At 47.3% G+C, this 15,000-nt stretch overlaps 1 protein-coding gene, 31 non-coding genes and 1 pseudogene across 32 annotated transcripts in view; all 33 read right to left on the bottom strand.

Moving 5' to 3' along the window:
• Nucleotides 1-143: 143 nt before the first annotated feature.
• Nucleotides 144-262, bottom strand: LOC147182885 (5S ribosomal RNA). The gene has a single exon (XR_015091617.1). It is a non-coding gene; the product is annotated as a 5S ribosomal RNA (ribosomal RNA).
• Nucleotides 263-458: 196 nt separating this feature from the next.
• On the bottom strand, nucleotides 459-577 carry LOC147182886 (5S ribosomal RNA). The gene has a single exon (XR_015092600.1). It is a non-coding gene; the product is annotated as a 5S ribosomal RNA (ribosomal RNA).
• Nucleotides 578-773: 196 nt separating this feature from the next.
• On the bottom strand, nucleotides 774-892 carry LOC147182887 (5S ribosomal RNA). Its single transcript, XR_015091857.1, has one exon. It is a non-coding gene; the product is annotated as a 5S ribosomal RNA (ribosomal RNA).
• Nucleotides 893-1,088: 196 nt separating this feature from the next.
• On the bottom strand, nucleotides 1,089-1,207 carry LOC147182888 (5S ribosomal RNA). The gene has a single exon (XR_015092688.1). It is a non-coding gene; the product is annotated as a 5S ribosomal RNA (ribosomal RNA).
• Nucleotides 1,208-1,403: 196 nt separating this feature from the next.
• LOC147182889 (5S ribosomal RNA) lies at nucleotides 1,404-1,522 on the bottom strand. Its single transcript, XR_015092252.1, has one exon. It is a non-coding gene; the product is annotated as a 5S ribosomal RNA (ribosomal RNA).
• Nucleotides 1,523-1,717: 195 nt separating this feature from the next.
• Nucleotides 1,718-1,836, bottom strand: LOC147182890 (5S ribosomal RNA). Its single transcript, XR_015091952.1, has one exon. It is a non-coding gene; the product is annotated as a 5S ribosomal RNA (ribosomal RNA).
• A 196-nt stretch (nucleotides 1,837-2,032) lies between these two features.
• LOC147182891 (5S ribosomal RNA) lies at nucleotides 2,033-2,152 on the bottom strand (annotated as a pseudogene).
• Nucleotides 2,153-2,347: 195 nt separating this feature from the next.
• LOC147182892 (5S ribosomal RNA) lies at nucleotides 2,348-2,466 on the bottom strand. Its single transcript, XR_015092793.1, has one exon. It is a non-coding gene; the product is annotated as a 5S ribosomal RNA (ribosomal RNA).
• Nucleotides 2,467-2,662: 196 nt separating this feature from the next.
• LOC147182893 (5S ribosomal RNA) lies at nucleotides 2,663-2,781 on the bottom strand. The gene has a single exon (XR_015092044.1). It is a non-coding gene; the product is annotated as a 5S ribosomal RNA (ribosomal RNA).
• A 196-nt stretch (nucleotides 2,782-2,977) lies between these two features.
• LOC147182894 (5S ribosomal RNA) lies at nucleotides 2,978-3,096 on the bottom strand. The gene has a single exon (XR_015092904.1). It is a non-coding gene; the product is annotated as a 5S ribosomal RNA (ribosomal RNA).
• A 198-nt stretch (nucleotides 3,097-3,294) lies between these two features.
• LOC147182895 (5S ribosomal RNA) lies at nucleotides 3,295-3,413 on the bottom strand. Its single transcript, XR_015092178.1, has one exon. It is a non-coding gene; the product is annotated as a 5S ribosomal RNA (ribosomal RNA).
• A 196-nt stretch (nucleotides 3,414-3,609) lies between these two features.
• Nucleotides 3,610-3,728, bottom strand: LOC147182896 (5S ribosomal RNA). Its single transcript, XR_015093002.1, has one exon. It is a non-coding gene; the product is annotated as a 5S ribosomal RNA (ribosomal RNA).
• A 196-nt stretch (nucleotides 3,729-3,924) lies between these two features.
• On the bottom strand, nucleotides 3,925-4,043 carry LOC147182897 (5S ribosomal RNA). Its single transcript, XR_015093091.1, has one exon. It is a non-coding gene; the product is annotated as a 5S ribosomal RNA (ribosomal RNA).
• A 196-nt stretch (nucleotides 4,044-4,239) lies between these two features.
• On the bottom strand, nucleotides 4,240-4,358 carry LOC147182898 (5S ribosomal RNA). Its single transcript, XR_015092046.1, has one exon. It is a non-coding gene; the product is annotated as a 5S ribosomal RNA (ribosomal RNA).
• Nucleotides 4,359-4,554: 196 nt separating this feature from the next.
• LOC147182899 (5S ribosomal RNA) lies at nucleotides 4,555-4,673 on the bottom strand. Its single transcript, XR_015093189.1, has one exon. It is a non-coding gene; the product is annotated as a 5S ribosomal RNA (ribosomal RNA).
• A 196-nt stretch (nucleotides 4,674-4,869) lies between these two features.
• Nucleotides 4,870-4,988, bottom strand: LOC147182900 (5S ribosomal RNA). The gene has a single exon (XR_015093307.1). It is a non-coding gene; the product is annotated as a 5S ribosomal RNA (ribosomal RNA).
• A 198-nt stretch (nucleotides 4,989-5,186) lies between these two features.
• On the bottom strand, nucleotides 5,187-5,305 carry LOC147182901 (5S ribosomal RNA). The gene has a single exon (XR_015092180.1). It is a non-coding gene; the product is annotated as a 5S ribosomal RNA (ribosomal RNA).
• A 198-nt stretch (nucleotides 5,306-5,503) lies between these two features.
• Nucleotides 5,504-5,622, bottom strand: LOC147182902 (5S ribosomal RNA). The gene has a single exon (XR_015092182.1). It is a non-coding gene; the product is annotated as a 5S ribosomal RNA (ribosomal RNA).
• A 196-nt stretch (nucleotides 5,623-5,818) lies between these two features.
• On the bottom strand, nucleotides 5,819-5,937 carry LOC147182903 (5S ribosomal RNA). Its single transcript, XR_015093411.1, has one exon. It is a non-coding gene; the product is annotated as a 5S ribosomal RNA (ribosomal RNA).
• Nucleotides 5,938-6,133: 196 nt separating this feature from the next.
• On the bottom strand, nucleotides 6,134-6,252 carry LOC147182904 (5S ribosomal RNA). Its single transcript, XR_015093504.1, has one exon. It is a non-coding gene; the product is annotated as a 5S ribosomal RNA (ribosomal RNA).
• Nucleotides 6,253-6,448: 196 nt separating this feature from the next.
• On the bottom strand, nucleotides 6,449-6,567 carry LOC147182905 (5S ribosomal RNA). Its single transcript, XR_015092048.1, has one exon. It is a non-coding gene; the product is annotated as a 5S ribosomal RNA (ribosomal RNA).
• Nucleotides 6,568-6,763: 196 nt separating this feature from the next.
• LOC147182906 (5S ribosomal RNA) lies at nucleotides 6,764-6,882 on the bottom strand. Its single transcript, XR_015093541.1, has one exon. It is a non-coding gene; the product is annotated as a 5S ribosomal RNA (ribosomal RNA).
• Nucleotides 6,883-7,078: 196 nt separating this feature from the next.
• Nucleotides 7,079-7,197, bottom strand: LOC147182907 (5S ribosomal RNA). The gene has a single exon (XR_015091926.1). It is a non-coding gene; the product is annotated as a 5S ribosomal RNA (ribosomal RNA).
• A 196-nt stretch (nucleotides 7,198-7,393) lies between these two features.
• LOC147182908 (5S ribosomal RNA) lies at nucleotides 7,394-7,512 on the bottom strand. Its single transcript, XR_015093542.1, has one exon. It is a non-coding gene; the product is annotated as a 5S ribosomal RNA (ribosomal RNA).
• Nucleotides 7,513-7,709: 197 nt separating this feature from the next.
• LOC147182909 (5S ribosomal RNA) lies at nucleotides 7,710-7,828 on the bottom strand. Its single transcript, XR_015091656.1, has one exon. It is a non-coding gene; the product is annotated as a 5S ribosomal RNA (ribosomal RNA).
• A 198-nt stretch (nucleotides 7,829-8,026) lies between these two features.
• Nucleotides 8,027-8,145, bottom strand: LOC147182910 (5S ribosomal RNA). Its single transcript, XR_015092183.1, has one exon. It is a non-coding gene; the product is annotated as a 5S ribosomal RNA (ribosomal RNA).
• Nucleotides 8,146-8,342: 197 nt separating this feature from the next.
• On the bottom strand, nucleotides 8,343-8,461 carry LOC147182911 (5S ribosomal RNA). The gene has a single exon (XR_015093543.1). It is a non-coding gene; the product is annotated as a 5S ribosomal RNA (ribosomal RNA).
• A 195-nt stretch (nucleotides 8,462-8,656) lies between these two features.
• On the bottom strand, nucleotides 8,657-8,775 carry LOC147182912 (5S ribosomal RNA). Its single transcript, XR_015091954.1, has one exon. It is a non-coding gene; the product is annotated as a 5S ribosomal RNA (ribosomal RNA).
• A 196-nt stretch (nucleotides 8,776-8,971) lies between these two features.
• On the bottom strand, nucleotides 8,972-9,090 carry LOC147182913 (5S ribosomal RNA). Its single transcript, XR_015092210.1, has one exon. It is a non-coding gene; the product is annotated as a 5S ribosomal RNA (ribosomal RNA).
• A 196-nt stretch (nucleotides 9,091-9,286) lies between these two features.
• LOC147182914 (5S ribosomal RNA) lies at nucleotides 9,287-9,405 on the bottom strand. The gene has a single exon (XR_015092412.1). It is a non-coding gene; the product is annotated as a 5S ribosomal RNA (ribosomal RNA).
• A 207-nt stretch (nucleotides 9,406-9,612) lies between these two features.
• Nucleotides 9,613-9,731, bottom strand: LOC147182915 (5S ribosomal RNA). The gene has a single exon (XR_015091398.1). It is a non-coding gene; the product is annotated as a 5S ribosomal RNA (ribosomal RNA).
• Nucleotides 9,732-9,927: 196 nt separating this feature from the next.
• LOC147182916 (5S ribosomal RNA) lies at nucleotides 9,928-10,046 on the bottom strand. Its single transcript, XR_015091897.1, has one exon. It is a non-coding gene; the product is annotated as a 5S ribosomal RNA (ribosomal RNA).
• Nucleotides 10,047-14,854: 4,808 nt separating this feature from the next.
• The window catches only part of LOC147182917 (uncharacterized), a 5,021-nt gene continuing 4,875 nt past the window's right edge, over nucleotides 14,855-15,000 (bottom strand). The window contains exon 3 of the mRNA XM_086082293.1: nucleotides 14,855-14,974. Coding sequence (XP_085938419.1) covers nucleotides 14,855-14,974 — 120 coding nt within the window. The remainder of the gene's footprint in view (nucleotides 14,975-15,000) is intronic.

A 15,000-nucleotide genomic window follows, 5' to 3' on the forward strand; every position in this document is an offset into this window, starting at 1 on the left:
GGTGGAGAAAGCATTTTGACAGCATTTTCAGCTCTCATCCTGTCAGTTTAGCGTGTGGCTGTCTGCTAGCAAGTAGCTAGCAAACTGGAATTATTTTGTGAAAGTTTACTTTTGCGACGGAGGTGCAAAAAAAAAAAAAAAAAAGCTTACAGCACCTGGTATTCCCAGGCGGTCTCCCATCCAAGTACTAACCAGGCCCGACCCTGCTTAGCTTCCGAGATCGGACGAGATCGGGCATTCTCAGGGTAGTATGGCCGTAAGCCGAGAAAAAGCCCACAGTTGACTCTTTTAAAGATTACACTCGTCCCAGATTGGGGTGGAGAAAGCCTTTTGACAGCATTTTCAGCTCTCATCCTGTCAGTTTAGCGTGTGGCTGTCTGCTAGCAAGTAGCTAGCAAACTGGAATTATTTTGTGAAAGTTTACTTTTGCGACGGAGGTGCAAAAAAAAAAAAAAAAAAGCTTACAGCACCTGGTATTCCCAGGCGGTCTCCCATCCAAGTACTAACCAGGCCCGACCCTGCTTAGCTTCCGAGATCGGACGAGATCGGGCGTTCTCAGGGTAGTATGGCCGTAAGCCGAGAAAAAGCCCACAGTTGACTTTTTTAAAGATTACACTCGTCCCAACTTTGGGTGGAAAAAGCATTTTGACAGCATTTTCAGCTCTCATCCTGTCAGTTTAGCGTGTGGCTGTCTGCTAGCAAGTAGCTAGCAAACTGGAATTATTTTGTGAAAGTTTACTTTTGCGACGGAGGTGCAAAAAAAAAAAAAAAAAAGCTTACAACACCTGGTATTCCCAGGCGGTCTCCCATCCAAGTACTAACCAGGCCCGACCCTGCTTAGCTTCCGAGATCGGACGAGATCGGGCGTTCTCAGGGTAGTATGGCCATAAGCCGAGAAAAAGCCCACAGTTGACTCTTTTAAAGATTACACTCGTCCCAACTTGGGGTGGAAAAAGCATTTTGACAGCATTTTCAGCTCTCATCCTGTCAGTTTAGCGTGTGGCTGTCTGCTAGCAAGTAGCTAGCAAACTGGAATTATTTTGTGAAAGTTTACTTTTGCGACGGAGGTGCAAAAAAAAAAAAAAAAAAGCTTACAGCACCTGGTATTCCCAGGCGGTCTCCCATCCAAGTACTAACCAGGCCCGACCCTGCTTAGCTTCCGAGATCGGACGAGATCGGGCGTTCTCAGGGTAGTATGGCCGTAAGCCGAGAAAAAGCCCACAGTTGACTCTTTTAAAGATTACACTCGTCCCAGATTGGGGTGGAAAAAGCATTTTGACAGCATTTTCAGCTCTCATCCTGTCAGTTTAGCGTGTGGCTGTCTGCTAGCAAGTAGCTAGCAAACTGGAATTATTTTGTGAAAGTTTACTTTTGCGACGGAGGTGCAAAAAAAAAAAAAAAAAAGATTACAGCACCTGGTATTCCCAGGCGGTCTCCCATCCAAGTACTAACCAGGCCCGACCCTGCTTAGCTTCCGAGATCGGACGAGATCGGGCGTTCTCAGGGTAGTATGGCCGTTAGCCGAGAAAATGCCCACAGTTGACTCTTTTAAAGATTACACTCGTCCCAACTTTGGGTGGAAAAAGCATTTTGACAGCATTTTCAGCTCTCATCCTGTCAGTTTAGCGTGTGGCTGTCTGCTAGCAAGTAGCTAGCAAACTGGAATTATTTTGTGAAAGTTTACTTTTGCGACGGAGGTGCAAAAAAAAAAAAAAAAAGCGTACAGCACCTGGTATTCCCAGGCGGTCTCCCATCCAAGTACTAACCAGGCCCGACCCTGCTTAGCTTCCGAGATCGGACGAGATCGGGCGTTCTCAGGGTAGTATGGCCGTAAGCCGAGAAAAAGCCCACAGTTGACTCTTTTAAAGATTACACTCGTCCCAACTTGGGGTGGAAAAAGCATTTTGACAGCATTTTCAGCTCTCATCCTGTCAGTTTAGCGTGTGGCTGTCTGCTAGCAAGTAGCTAGCAAACTGGAATTATTTTGTGAAAGTTTACTTTTGCGACGGAGGTGCAAAAAAAAAAAAAAAAAAGCTTACAGCACCTGGTATTCCCAGGCGGTCTCCCATCCAAGTACTAACCAGGCCCGACCCTGCTTAGCTTCCAAATTTCGGACGAGATCAGGCGTTCTCAGGGTAGTATGGCCGTAAGCCAAGAAAAAGCCCACAGTTGACTCTTTTAAAGATTACACTCGTCCCAGATTGGGGTGGAAAAAGCATTTTGACAGCATTTTCAGCTCTCATCCTGTCAGTTTAGCGTGTGGCTGTCTGCTAGCAAGTAGCTAGCAAACTGGAATTATTTTGTGAAAGTTTACTTTTGCGACGGAGGTGCAAAAAAAAAAAAAAAAAGCTTACAGCACCTGGTATTCCCAGGCGGTCTCCCATCCAAGTACTAACCAGGCCCGACCCTGCTTAGCTTCCGAGATCGGACGAGATCGGGCGTTCTCAGGGTAGTATGGCCGTAAGCCGAGAAAAAGCCCACAGTTGACTCTTTTAAAGATTACACTCGTCCCAGATTGGGGTGGAAAAAGCATTTTGACAGCATTTTCAGCTCTCATCCTGTCAGTTTAGCGTGTGGCTGTCTGCTAGCAAGTAGCTAGCAAACTGGAATTATTTTGTGAAAGTTTACTTTTGCGACGGAGGTGCAAAAAAAAAAAAAAAAAAGCTTACAGCACCTGGTATTCCCAGGCGGTCTCCCATCCAAGTACTAACCAGGCCCGACCCTGCTTAGCTTCCGAGATCGGACGAGATCTGGCGTTCTCAGGGTAGTATGGCCGTAAGCCGAGAAAAAGCCCACAGTTGACTCTTTTAAAGATTACACTCGTCCCAACTTTGGGTGGAAAAAGCATTTTGACAGCATTTTCAGCTCTCATCCTGTCAGTTTAGCGTGTGGCTGTCTGCTAGCAAGTAGCTAGCAAACTGGAATTATTTTGTGAAAGTTTACTTTTGCGACGGAGGTGCAAAAAAAAAACAAAAAAAGCTTACAGCACCTGGTATTCCCAGGCGGTCTCCCATCCAAGTACTAACCAGGCCCGACCCTGCTTAGCTTCCGAGATCGGACGAGATCGGGCGTTCTCAGGGTAGTATGGCCGTAAGCCGAGAAGAAGCCCACAGTTGACTCTTTTAAAGATTACACTCGTCCCAGATTGGGGTGGAGAAAGCATTTTGACAGCATTTTCAGCTCTCATCCTGTCAGTTTAGCGTGTGGCTGTCTGCTAGCAAGTAGCTAGCAAACTGGAATTATTTTGTGAAAGTTTACTTTTGCGACGGAGGTGCAAAAAAAAAACAAAAAAAAAACTTACAGCACCTGGTATTTCCAGGCGGTCTCCCATCCAAGTACTAACCAGGCCCGACCCTGCTTAGCTTCCGAGATCGGACGAGATCGGGCGTTCTCAGGGTAGTATGGCCGTAAGCCGAGGAAAAGCCCACAGTTGACTCTTTTAAAGATTACACTCGTCCCAACTTTGGGTGGAAAAAGCATTTTGACAGCATTTTCAGCTCTCATCCTGTCAGTTTAGCGTGTGGCTGTCTGCTAGCAAGTAGCTAGCAAACTGGAATTATTTTGTGAAAGTTTACTTTTGCGACGGAGGTGCAAAAAAAAAACAAAAAAAGCTTACAGCACCTGGTATTCCCAGGCGGTCTCCCATCCAAGTACTAACCAGGCCCGACCCTGCTTAGCTTCCGAGATCGGACGAGATCGGGCGTTCTCAGGGTAGTATGGCCGTAAGCCGAGAAGAAGCCCACAGTTGACTCTTTTAAAGATTACACTCGTCCCAGATTGGGGTGGAGAAAGCATTTTGACAGCATTTTCAGCTCTCATCCTGTCAGTTTAGCGTGTGGCTGTCTGCTAGCAAGTAGCTAGCAAACTGGAATTATTTTGTGAAAGTTTACTTTTGCGACGGAGGTGCAAAAAAAAAAAAAAAAAAGCTTACAGCACCTGGTATTCCCAGGCGGTCTCCCATCCAAGTACTAACCAGGCCCGACCCTGCTTAGCTTCCGAGATCGGACGAGATCGGGCGTTCTCAGGGTAGTATGGCCGTAAGCCGAGAAAAAGCCCACAGTTGACTCTTTTAAAGATTACACTCGTCCCAGATTGGGGTGGAAAAAGCATTTTGACAGCATTTTCAGCTCTCATCCTGTCAGTTTAGCGTGTGGCTGTCTGCTAGCAAGTAGCTAGCAAACTGGAATTATTTTGTGAAAGTTTACTTTTGCGACGGAGGTGCAAAAAAAAAAAAAAAAAAGCTTACAGCACCTGGTATTCCCAGGCGGTCTCCCATCCAAGTACTAACCAGGCCCGACCCTGCTTAGCTTCCGAGATCGGACGAGATCTGGCGTTCTCAGGGTAGTATGGCCGTAAGCCAAGAAAAAGCCCACAGTTGACTCTTTTAAAGATTACACTCGTCCCAACTTTGGGTGGAAAAAGCATTTTGACAGCATTTTCAGCTCTCATCCTGTCAGTTTAGCGTGTGGCTGTCTGCTAGCAAGTAGCTAGCAAACTGGAATTATTTTGTGAAAGTTTACTTTTGCGACGGAGGTGCAAAAAAAAAACAAAAAAAGCTTACAGCACCTGGTATTCCCAGGCGGTCTCCCATCCAAGTACTAACCAGGCCCGACCCTGCTTAGCTTCCGAGATCGGACGAGATCGGGCGTTCTCAGGGTAGTATGGCCGTAAGCCGAGAAGAAGCCCACAGTTGACTCTTTTAAAGATTACACTCGTCCCAGATTGGGGTGGAAGAAGCATTTTGACAGCATTTTCAGCTCTCATCCTGTCAGTTTAGCGTGTGGCTGTCTGCTAGCAAGTAGCTAGCAAACTGGAATTATTTTGTGAAAGTTTACTTTTGCGACGGAGGTGCAAAAAAAAAAAAAAAAAAGCTTACAGCACCTGGTATTCCCAGGCGGTCTCCCATCCAAGTACTAACCAGGCCCGACCCTGCTTAGCTTCCGAGATCGGACGAGATCGGGCGTTCTCAGGGTAGTATGGCCGTAAGCCAAGAAAAAGCCCACAGTTGACTCTTTTAAAGATTACACTCGTCCCAGATTGGGGTGGAAAAAGCATTTTGACAGCATTTTCAGCTCTCATCCTGTCAGTTTAGCGTGTGGCTGTCTGCTAGCAAGTAGCTAGCAAACTGGAATTATTTTGTGAAAGTTTACTTTTGCGACGGAGGTGCAAAAAAAAAACAAAAAAAAAACTTACAGCACCTGGTATTTCCAGGCGGTCTCCCATCCAAGTACTAACCAGGCCCGACCCTGCTTAGCTTCCGAGATCGGACGAGATCGGGCGTTCTCAGGGTAGTATGGCCGTAAGCCGAGGAAAAGCCCACAGTTGACTCTTTTAAAGATTACACTCGTCCCAGATTGGGGTGGAGAAAGCATTTTGACAGCATTTTCAGCTCTCATCCTGTCAGTTTAGCGTGTGGCTGTCTGCTAGCAAGTAGCTAGCAAACTGGAATTATTTTGTGAAAGTTTACTTTTGCGACGGAGGTGCAAAAAAAAAACAAAAAAAAAACTTACAGCACCTGGTATTTCCAGGCGGTCTCCCATCCAAGTACTAACCAGGCCCGACCCTGCTTAGCTTCCGAGATCGGACGAGATCGGGCGTTCTCAGGGTAGTATGGCCGTAAGCCGAGGAAAAGCCCACAGTTGACTCTTTTAAAGATTACACTCGTCCCAACTTTGGGTGGAAAAAGCATTTTGACAGCATTTTCAGCTCTCATCCTGTCAGTTTAGCGTGTGGCTGTCTGCTAGCAAGTAGCTAGCAAACTGGAATTATTTTGTGAAAGTTTACTTTTGCGACGGAGGTGCAAAAAAAAAACAAAAAAAGCTTACAGCACCTGGTATTCCCAGGCGGTCTCCCATCCAAGTACTAACCAGGCCCGACCCTGCTTAGCTTCCGAGATCGGACGAGATCGGGCGTTCTCAGGGTAGTATGGCCGTAAGCCGAGAAGAAGCCCACAGTTGACTCTTTTAAAGATTACACTCGTCCCAGATTGGGGTGGAGAAAGCATTTTGACAGCATTTTCAGCTCTCATCCTGTCAGTTTAGCGTGTGGCTGTCTGCTAGCAAGTAGCTAGCAAACTGGAATTATTTTGTGAAAGTTTACTTTTGCGACGGAGGTGCAAAAAAAAAAAAAAAAAAGCTTACAGCACCTGGTATTCCCAGGCGGTCTCCCATCCAAGTACTAACCAGGCCCGACCCTGCTTAGCTTCCGAGATCGGACGAGATCGGGCGTTCTCAGGGTAGTATGGCCGTAAGCCGAGAAAAAGCCCACAGTTGACTCTTTTAAAGATTACACTCGTCCCAGATTGGGGTGGAAAAAGCATTTTGACAGCATTTTCAGCTCTCATCCTGTCAGTTTAGCGTGTGGCTGTCTGCTAGCAAGTAGCTAGCAAACTGGAATTATTTTGTGAAAGTTTACTTTTGCGACGGAGGTGCAAAAAAAAAAAAAAAAAAGCTTACAGCACCTGGTATTCCCAGGCGGTCTCCCATCCAAGTACTAACCAGGCCCGACCCTGCTTAGCTTCCGAGATCGGACGAGATCTGGCGTTCTCAGGGTAGTATGGCCGTAAGCCAAGAAAAAGCCCACAGTTGACTCTTTTAAAGATTACACTCGTCCCAACTTTGGGTGGAAAAAGCATTTTGACAGCATTTTCAGCTCTCATCCTGTCAGTTTAGCGTGTGGCTGTCTGCTAGCAAGTAGCTAGCAAACTGGAATTATTTTGTGAAAGTTTACTTTTGCGACGGAGGTGCAAAAAAAAAACAAAAAAAGCTTACAGCACCTGGTATTCCCAGGCGGTCTCCCATCCAAGTACTAACCAGGCCCGACCCTGCTTAGCTTCCGAGATCGGACGAGATCGGGCGTTCTCAGGGTAGTATGGCCGTAAGCCGAGAAGAAGCCCACAGTTGACTCTTTTAAAGATTACACTCGTCCCAGATTGGGGTGGAAGAAGCATTTTGACAGCATTTTCAGCTCTCATCCTGTCAGTTTAGCGTGTGGCTGTCTGCTAGCAAGTAGCTAGCAAACTGGAATTATTTTGTGAAAGTTTACTTTTGCGACGGAGGTGCAAAAAAAAAAAAAAAAAAGCTTACAGCACCTGGTATTTCCAGGCGGTCTCCCATCCAAGTACTAACCAGGCCCGACCCTGCTTAGCTTCCGAGATCGGACGAGATCGGGCGTTCTCAGGGTAGTATGGCCGTAAGCCGAGGAAAAGCCCACAGTTGACTCTTTTAAAGATTACACTCGTCCCAGATTGGGGTGGAGAAAGCATTTTGACAGCATTTTCAGCTCTCATCCTGTCAGTTTAGCGTGTGGCTGTCTGCTAGCAAGTAGCTAGCAAACTGGAATTATTTTGTGAAAGTTTACTTTTGCGACGGAGGTGCAAAAAAAAAAAAAAAAAAGCTTACAGCACCTGGTATTCCCAGGCGGTCTCCCATCCAAGTACTAACCAGGCCCGACCCTGCTTAGCTTCCGAGATCGGACGAGATCGGGCGTTCTCAGGGTAGTATGGCCGTAAGCCGAGAAAAAGCCCACAGTTGACTTTTTTAAAGATTACACTCGTCCCAACTTTGGGTGGAAAAAGCATTTTGACAGCATTTTCAGCTCTCATCCTGTCAGTTTAGCGTGTGGCTGTCTGCTAGCAAGTAGCTAGCAAACTGGAATTATTTTGTGAAAGTTTACTTTTGCGACGGAGGTGCAAAAAAAAAAAAAAAAGAAGCTTACAACACCTGGTATTCCCAGGCGGTCTCCCATCCAAGTACTAACCAGGCCCGACCCTGCTTAGCTTCCGAGATCGGACGAGATCGGGCGTTCTCAGGGTAGTATGGCCGTAAGCCGAGAAAAAGCCCACAGTTGACTCTTTTAAAGATTACACTCGTCCCAGATTGGGGTGGAAAAAGCATTTTGACAGCATTTTCAGCTCTCATCCTGTCAGTTTAGCGTGTGGCTGTCTGCTAGCAAGTAGCTAGCAAACTGGAATTATTTTGTGAAAGTTTACTTTTGCGACGGAGGTGCAAAAAAAAAACAAAAAAAAAACTTACAGCACCTGGTATTTCCAGGCGGTCTCCCATCCAAGTACTAACCAGGCCCGACCCTGCTTAGCTTCCGAGATCGGACGAGATCGGGCGTTCTCAGGGTAGTATGGCCGTAAGCCGAGGAAAAGCCCACAGTTGACTCTTTTAAAGATTACACTCGTCCCAACTTTGGGTGGAAAAAGCATTTTGACAGCATTTTCAGCTCTCATCCTGTCAGTTTAGCGTGTGGCTGTCTGCTAGCAAGTAGCTAGCAAACTGGAATTATTTTGTGAAAGTTTACTTTTGCGACGGAGGTGCAAAAAAAAAAAAAAAAAAAGCTTACAGCACCTGGTATTCCCAGGCGGTCTCCCATCCAAGTACTAACCAGGCCCGACCCTGCTTAGCTTCCGAGATCGGACGAGATCGGGCGTTCTCAGGGTAGTATGGCCGTAAGCCGAGAAAATGCCCACAGTTGACTCTTTTAAAGATTACACTCGTCCCAACTTTGGGTGGAAAAAGCATTTTGACAGCATTTTCAGCTCTCATCCTGTCAGTTTAGCGTGTGGCTGTCTGCTAGCAAGTAGCTAGCAAACTGGAATTATTTTGTGAAAGTTTACTTTTGCGACGGAGGTGCAAAAAAAAAAAAAAAAAGCGTACAGCACCTGGTATTCCCAGGCGGTCTCCCATCCAAGTACTAACCAGGCCCGACCCTGCTTAGCTTCCGAGATCGGACGAGATCGGGCGTTCTCAGGGTAGTATGGCCGTAAGCCGAGAAAAAGCCCACAGTTGACTCTTTTAAAGATTACACTCGTCCCAACTTGGGGTGGAAAAAGCATTTTGACAGCATTTTCAGCTCTCATCCTGTCAGTTTAGCGTGTGGCTGTCTGCTAGCAAGTAGCTAGCAAACTGGAATTATTTTGTGAAAGTTTACTTTTGCGACGGAGGTGCAAAAAAAAAAAAAAAAAAGCTTACAGCACCTGGTATTCCCAGGCGGTCTCCCATCCAAGTACTAACCAGGCCCGACCCTGCTTAGCTTCCGAGATCGGACGAGATCGGGCGTTCTCAGGGTAGTATGGCCTTAAGCCGAGAAAAAGCCCACAGTTGACTCTTTTAAAGATTACACTCGTCCCAGATTGGGGTGGAAAAAGCATTTTGACAGCATTTTCAGCTCTCATCCTGTCAGTTTAGCGTGTGGCTGTCTGCTAGCAAGTAGCTAGCAAACTGGAATTATTTTGTGAAAGTTTACTTTTGCGACGGAGGTGCAAAAAAAAAAAAAAAAAAGCTTACAGCACCTGGTATTCCCAGGCGGTCTCCCATCCAAGTACTAACCAGGCCCGACCCTGCTTAGCTTCCCAGATCAGACGAGATCGGGCGTTCTCAGGGTAGTATGGCCGTAAGCCGAGAAAAAGCCCACAGTTGACTCTTTTAAAGATTACACTCGTCCCAACTTTGGGTGGAAAAAGCATTTTGACAGCATTTTCAGCTCTCATCCTGTCAGTTTAGCGTGTGGCTGTCTGCTAGCAAGTAGCTAGCAAACTGGAATTATTTTGTGAAAGTTTACTTTTGCGACGGAGGTGCAAAAAAAGGTGCAAAAAAAAAAAAAAAAAGCTTACAGCACCTGGTATTCCCAGGCGGTCTCCCATCCAAGTACTAACCAGGCCCGACCCTGCTTAGCTTCCGAGATCAGACGAGATCGGGCGTTCTCAGGGTAGTATGGCCGTAAGCTGAGAAAAAGCCCACAGTTGACTCTTTTAAAGATTACACTCGTCCCAGATTGGGGTGGAAAAAGCATTTTGACAGCATTTTCAGCTCTCATCCTGTCAGTTTAGCGTGTGGCTGTCTGCTAGCAAGTAGCTAGCAAACTGGAATTATTTTGTGAAAGTTTACTTTTGCGACGGAGGTGCAAAAAAAAAAAAAAAAAAGCTTACAGCACCTGGTATTCCCAGGCGGTCTCCCATCCAAGTACTAACCAGGACCGACCCTGCTTAGCTTCCGAGATCGGACGAGATCGGGCGTTCTCAGGGTAGTATGGCCGTAAGCCGAGAAAAAGCCCACAGTTGACTCTTTTAAAGATTACACTCGTCCCAGATTGGGGTGGAAAAAGCATTTTGACAGCATTTTCAGCTCTCATCCTGTCAGTTTAGCGTGTGGCTGTCTGCTAGCAAGTAGCTAGCAAACTGGAATTATTTTGTGAAAGTTTACTTTTGCGACGGAGGTGCAAAAAAAAAAAAAAAAAAGCTTACAGCACCTGGTATTCCCAGGCGGTCTCCCATCCAAGTACTAACCAGGCCCGACCCTGCTTAGCTTCCGAGATCGGACGAGATCGGGCGTTCTTTTTTTTTTTTTTTTCTTTTTTATTATAAAAATTCAACACAGAAATAATACAATCATTTTCAATCCCACCAAAAACATATCATTGTCAAACTAGGCACAATTTAAAAACATCAAAGGTAACCAAAACTAAATGTTATAATAATGACTGGGGAAATTCGCCGAGGTTTGGGGGAAAACCACCAGAGGGCGGGAAGTCCTCAAATGTTCAGCTTGGGGTGTCCACATGTATCCAAAGAAAATAAATCATTACGTTGGAAAAAAGTGTTGACAAACTCGTGCTCTCTGACAGCATGGAGATGGCGGATATGGGCTGCCAAAAGTCTCGCAAAGACAGCCCAGTGGTCAGCAGTCCTGGCGTCATAGAGGTGTATGTTGCGCACCAGGTAAACAGCATATCTCCCGAAGGACAGGCATAGATGAAGAGCCTCCCAGTTGATTCTGTCAGTCGAATCAGCTCTCCGGACATCCCGACAGATGGGCCCGAAAAACAGGAACCAGGGCTCGTCCATGTCCTCCACATCGACCGCCGGTGGTGGGAGTCTCAGTCCCAATCTCCTGACGAGGAGGTCCTGCAGCCGGGTCCAGAAGCGCCGCACCACCGGACACCGGAACATTAGGTGGAGCAAATCTTCTGGAACTCCTCCGCACACTGGACAATTCCGACTAAACCTGTCAGGTTGAATGCTGTGCAACATAAGACATGTAAAAACGAGTCGATGTCTCAATTTAAAAGCAAAATTACTAACTTGGGGTGGGGTATACCAATTATAAACATTTGCCCAAATTGACCGCCAATCCCTCCCTCATATGCTTCCTGAACTGGCTGTGCTCTCTCATAGAGTGTGCCCCACCTTCTCAAGATACACACCTGTATATCACTCACCTTTCTCACCACTTCGGTCCTCCTAAACCTAAGACCCACCCTACTAAAACTACCCCTGATAAAATCCACATCGATCCCACCTTCAAAATCTAACAACTGCCCAACCCGTTTTATACCTGCCCTTTCAAAAAACCCGCTGAACATGCTCTCCCTCCTCCCAGGAGGATCAGAGAGCATGTCAGGATTAAAACGTAAAGGCATTTGCCCTAGCTGCCACAAGGAGCAAGGGGCCGCCACTACAAACGGCCGAAGTCTAGCCCACGCCTCGAACACTTCCCTCTCAAAAGGCGGGACCAGATCCAGGGCAGTCCTCTGGGGAAGCATACACAAATTATAAACACCATACTCACCCAACTTTTCAACCTGCGATGCAAAAAAGTCCTTCCACGCCGCATCGAATCTGGTGTCGAGGAACTTTTTAATCAATTTGAGACGCAGAGCATGCTTCCTAACCACCAAGTCGATCAGTTTAAGCCCTCCCCGATCATACTGACCAACCAAAACATTATGTGCCACAGGTGCACTCTCTCGCCGCCAGATAAATTTACTGACAGCAACGCTAAATTTATTTGCAAACACCCCCGGCAAGTCATACACAGTAAGAGCATGAACTAGCTTAGACAAACACAGTGCATTAACAACCAACACCCTACCTTTCAAGTGAAGACCACGCGTTTTCCATAGATTCATTCGGGTACACACACTACTATACAGTTCAGCCCACAAACAATCACCACAGGTCACCTCATCCCTACCCAAGGGCACACCAAGAACCCTGTAAGAATCCCCTGCGTCCCTGACGCCCCAAACATTCGGTGGGGCCACAATGCCTCCGCAGTAGGACACAGACGTCTTATCAAAATTGATCTTTGCTCCTGAGGCAAGGCAATAGACATTTAGGATGTGGAGAGCCACATTGAGGCTCCCCACATCGCGCAAAACCAAATTGGTATCATCCGCATATTGAAAAATCTTATATTCCCTACCAGATGGACTCACGATTCCATGCACAGCCCCGTCCCTCTTGAGCATAGCGGCCAAAGGCTCGGCCACTATGCTATAGAGAAGTGCACTCAAAGGACACCCCTGCCTTACCGACCTCCGCAAAGGGAAGCTATCCGACAGGAGTCCATTACATTTTACACGGCTAACCGCACTGGAATACAAAAGCTTAATCCAGTTTACAAAACCATTTTTAAAACCAAATTTCTCCAAAACGCGGTAAAGAAAACAATGCTCGACTCTATCAAATGCTTTACTGAAATCCACTGAAACGTGAATCCCACCAGAGACATGCATCTCCTTCAACAAATACTTTAAGGACAGTATTGTGTCAGAAATGTCCCGCCCCGGGACACAATACGCCTGTGTACCTGCAACCACTTTACCAATCACACCTTTCAACCTATGCGCCAATACTTTTGCCAATATTTTGTAATCAGTGTTAAGAAGACTTATTGGTCTGTAATTGGCCAGGCACCGCTTATCACCCTTCTTAAAAACCAAAGTCACAATGCTCAGAGAAAAGGAGTCCGAAACTCGACCCTCTCTCTCAAAATCGCTAAAGAGAGTATGGAGAATCGGGGCTAACCTGTGAGCAAAAGCACTATAAAACTCTGCACTCAAACCATCCTCTCCTGGACTTTTACAGGCATTGAGACCCCTAATTGCTGCTAAAACCTCTACTAAGGAAATAGGCAGGTCACAGCTGTCAGCGTCACTAGAGCTAAGAGACACATCAAGCGCACCTAGTGCCTTACTACAGCTTACTTCGTTGATCCTTTCACCATCAAATAAATCGGAATAAAACCTACCTACAATATCCAGAATTTCATCCAAATCACTATGAAGTTTACCTGATTCGTCCAACAGGCCGTCCAAATATAGCTTGCTCTGCCTGGACTTTTCCAAGCCAAAAAAGAAAGCTGTGGAGCGCTCCCCCTCTACCGCATACTGGGCCTTGGATCTAAGTGCCGCCCCCCTAGCCCGACTAACCTGTATGTTCCTGAGCTCCTCCTGCAGTTCCAGATATTCAGGGTCTACCGGACCTATACCAGAGGTAGCGGCAAGTCCTTGGAGTTTGCTCCGGACAGTTCGCTCTCTGATGGACTCCTCCCACCTCCTCTGCTTACTATAACGGAGGCACAGCTTTTTAATTCTAAACTTTGCCTGTTCCCACCAATCAACCAAAGAATCACACATTTCCATTTCACCATCCAAACAATCAAAAAAGTGCTCCATCCTATTTACAAAGGCGGGGTCGGCAAGCAGCATATTATTAAAAACCCAGACCCCCCCATTCCTCTTACCACCCAGGAAGTCTAGGGTAACAGAAAAGAGGGAGTGATCGCTCCAGCCCACACATGCATAGGAGCTACCCCCAATATACTTCCATAAAGCACTTGAAACATAGCACAGATCTATCCGAGACTGGAGGAGGACCCCCCGCACCACCTGACGCCGGGAATAATCCCTTTTTAGGGGGTTAAGACCTCTCCAGACTTCGGACAGATCAGCAGCCACTGCAGCATCAATTAAATAGCCTCTACTGACATCATTCTTAAAGGTGTTGTTCGGACCGAGATCGATTTTTGACAGAGCGATATTAAAGTCACCGATCAAAATAGAGGAATCTGTAACATAAGGGAAAACAGAACTGAAGAAGGTTTTCCTCTCCATCTCCTCATTAGGCGCGTAGATATTTATAAGGCGGAATTTAGTGGAGCCACGCTGCAAATCAATCACGATAAAACGACCATGTGGGTCCTCATGCACTAAAGAAGACACGCCAAAAACACCCGGCTTGACTAAGACAGCCACACCACGGGAGTTTGCAGAGCCCAAAGCACAGTACAAGTCACCAATGTTCATAGCCTCTACTATGCGAAGATGCTCCGCCTCCCACCACGTCTCCTGGATGCACAGCACGTCCCAGGTGGTGTTGTGAAACACACTGTGCATCTTTACCCCATTCCTCAAGCTCCGAGCATTAATGGAGACTAGGGAAAACGTCATTTGGAAGGAGAAAAAAGGGAAGTTGATCCATCAACCTGACACCAGACTACCGTTTACACTTCTTATTAATTTTTGTCGGAGCAACCTCATTCCCTTGGGAAATGACACCCATGGGAACAGTTGTGGCATTTACAGTGGCAGACTCAGAACGGGCAGTGCCGCATGAAACGGGATCTTCACCTTGCAGCCCCGACCGCCGATCACTACCAGGCTGGGACTCACAGTACTCGTCGACATGTTTCGACCCGCCCCTCCCGGTCAGTGATCTAGACCTGTCACTACTCTTAGGCAGTGGCTGCCTAAGCGGCGCCCGACCCCTGCTGCCCGCCCTCGAGCGCTGAGACTTAGGAGTCTGGCCTGACTTTCGTACCATCTCCCCCGCTTCAGGGGTAAGGTGTGAAACCAGATCCACACCCATCCCCCTCCCCGGTCCAGCCTCCGCCACCACGACATTAGAGGTTGGGCAGGATACTGCCCCCCCCCCCCCCCTGCTCGGGGGCAGGACTGTGAGACATTTCACCAGCCCCCCCCACCACAGGCGCCAATGCCACCGTGTCAGGTATACCCGGTTCCGCATCCTGATCAAACAGGACCTCCTTCGATCCAGGGCCGTGCTCTACGTCAGCCGTAGGTGGGGGACTCCCACCCACTTCCTCTGGGTCAGAGGCGGGGTGGCCAGAGCACCCACATACAGAGGGGGACTGATGACAGTACTTACATTTAGCGGCCCTGGGCTCTGCACACTCACGCGCATAATGGCCT

This window comes from Leptonotus elevatus, chromosome 1 (assembly GCF_054856555.1).
Source record: "Leptonotus elevatus isolate MCC_2025b chromosome 1, RoL_Lele_1.0, whole genome shotgun sequence".
NCBI lineage: Eukaryota > Metazoa > Chordata > Actinopteri > Syngnathiformes > Syngnathidae > Leptonotus > Leptonotus elevatus.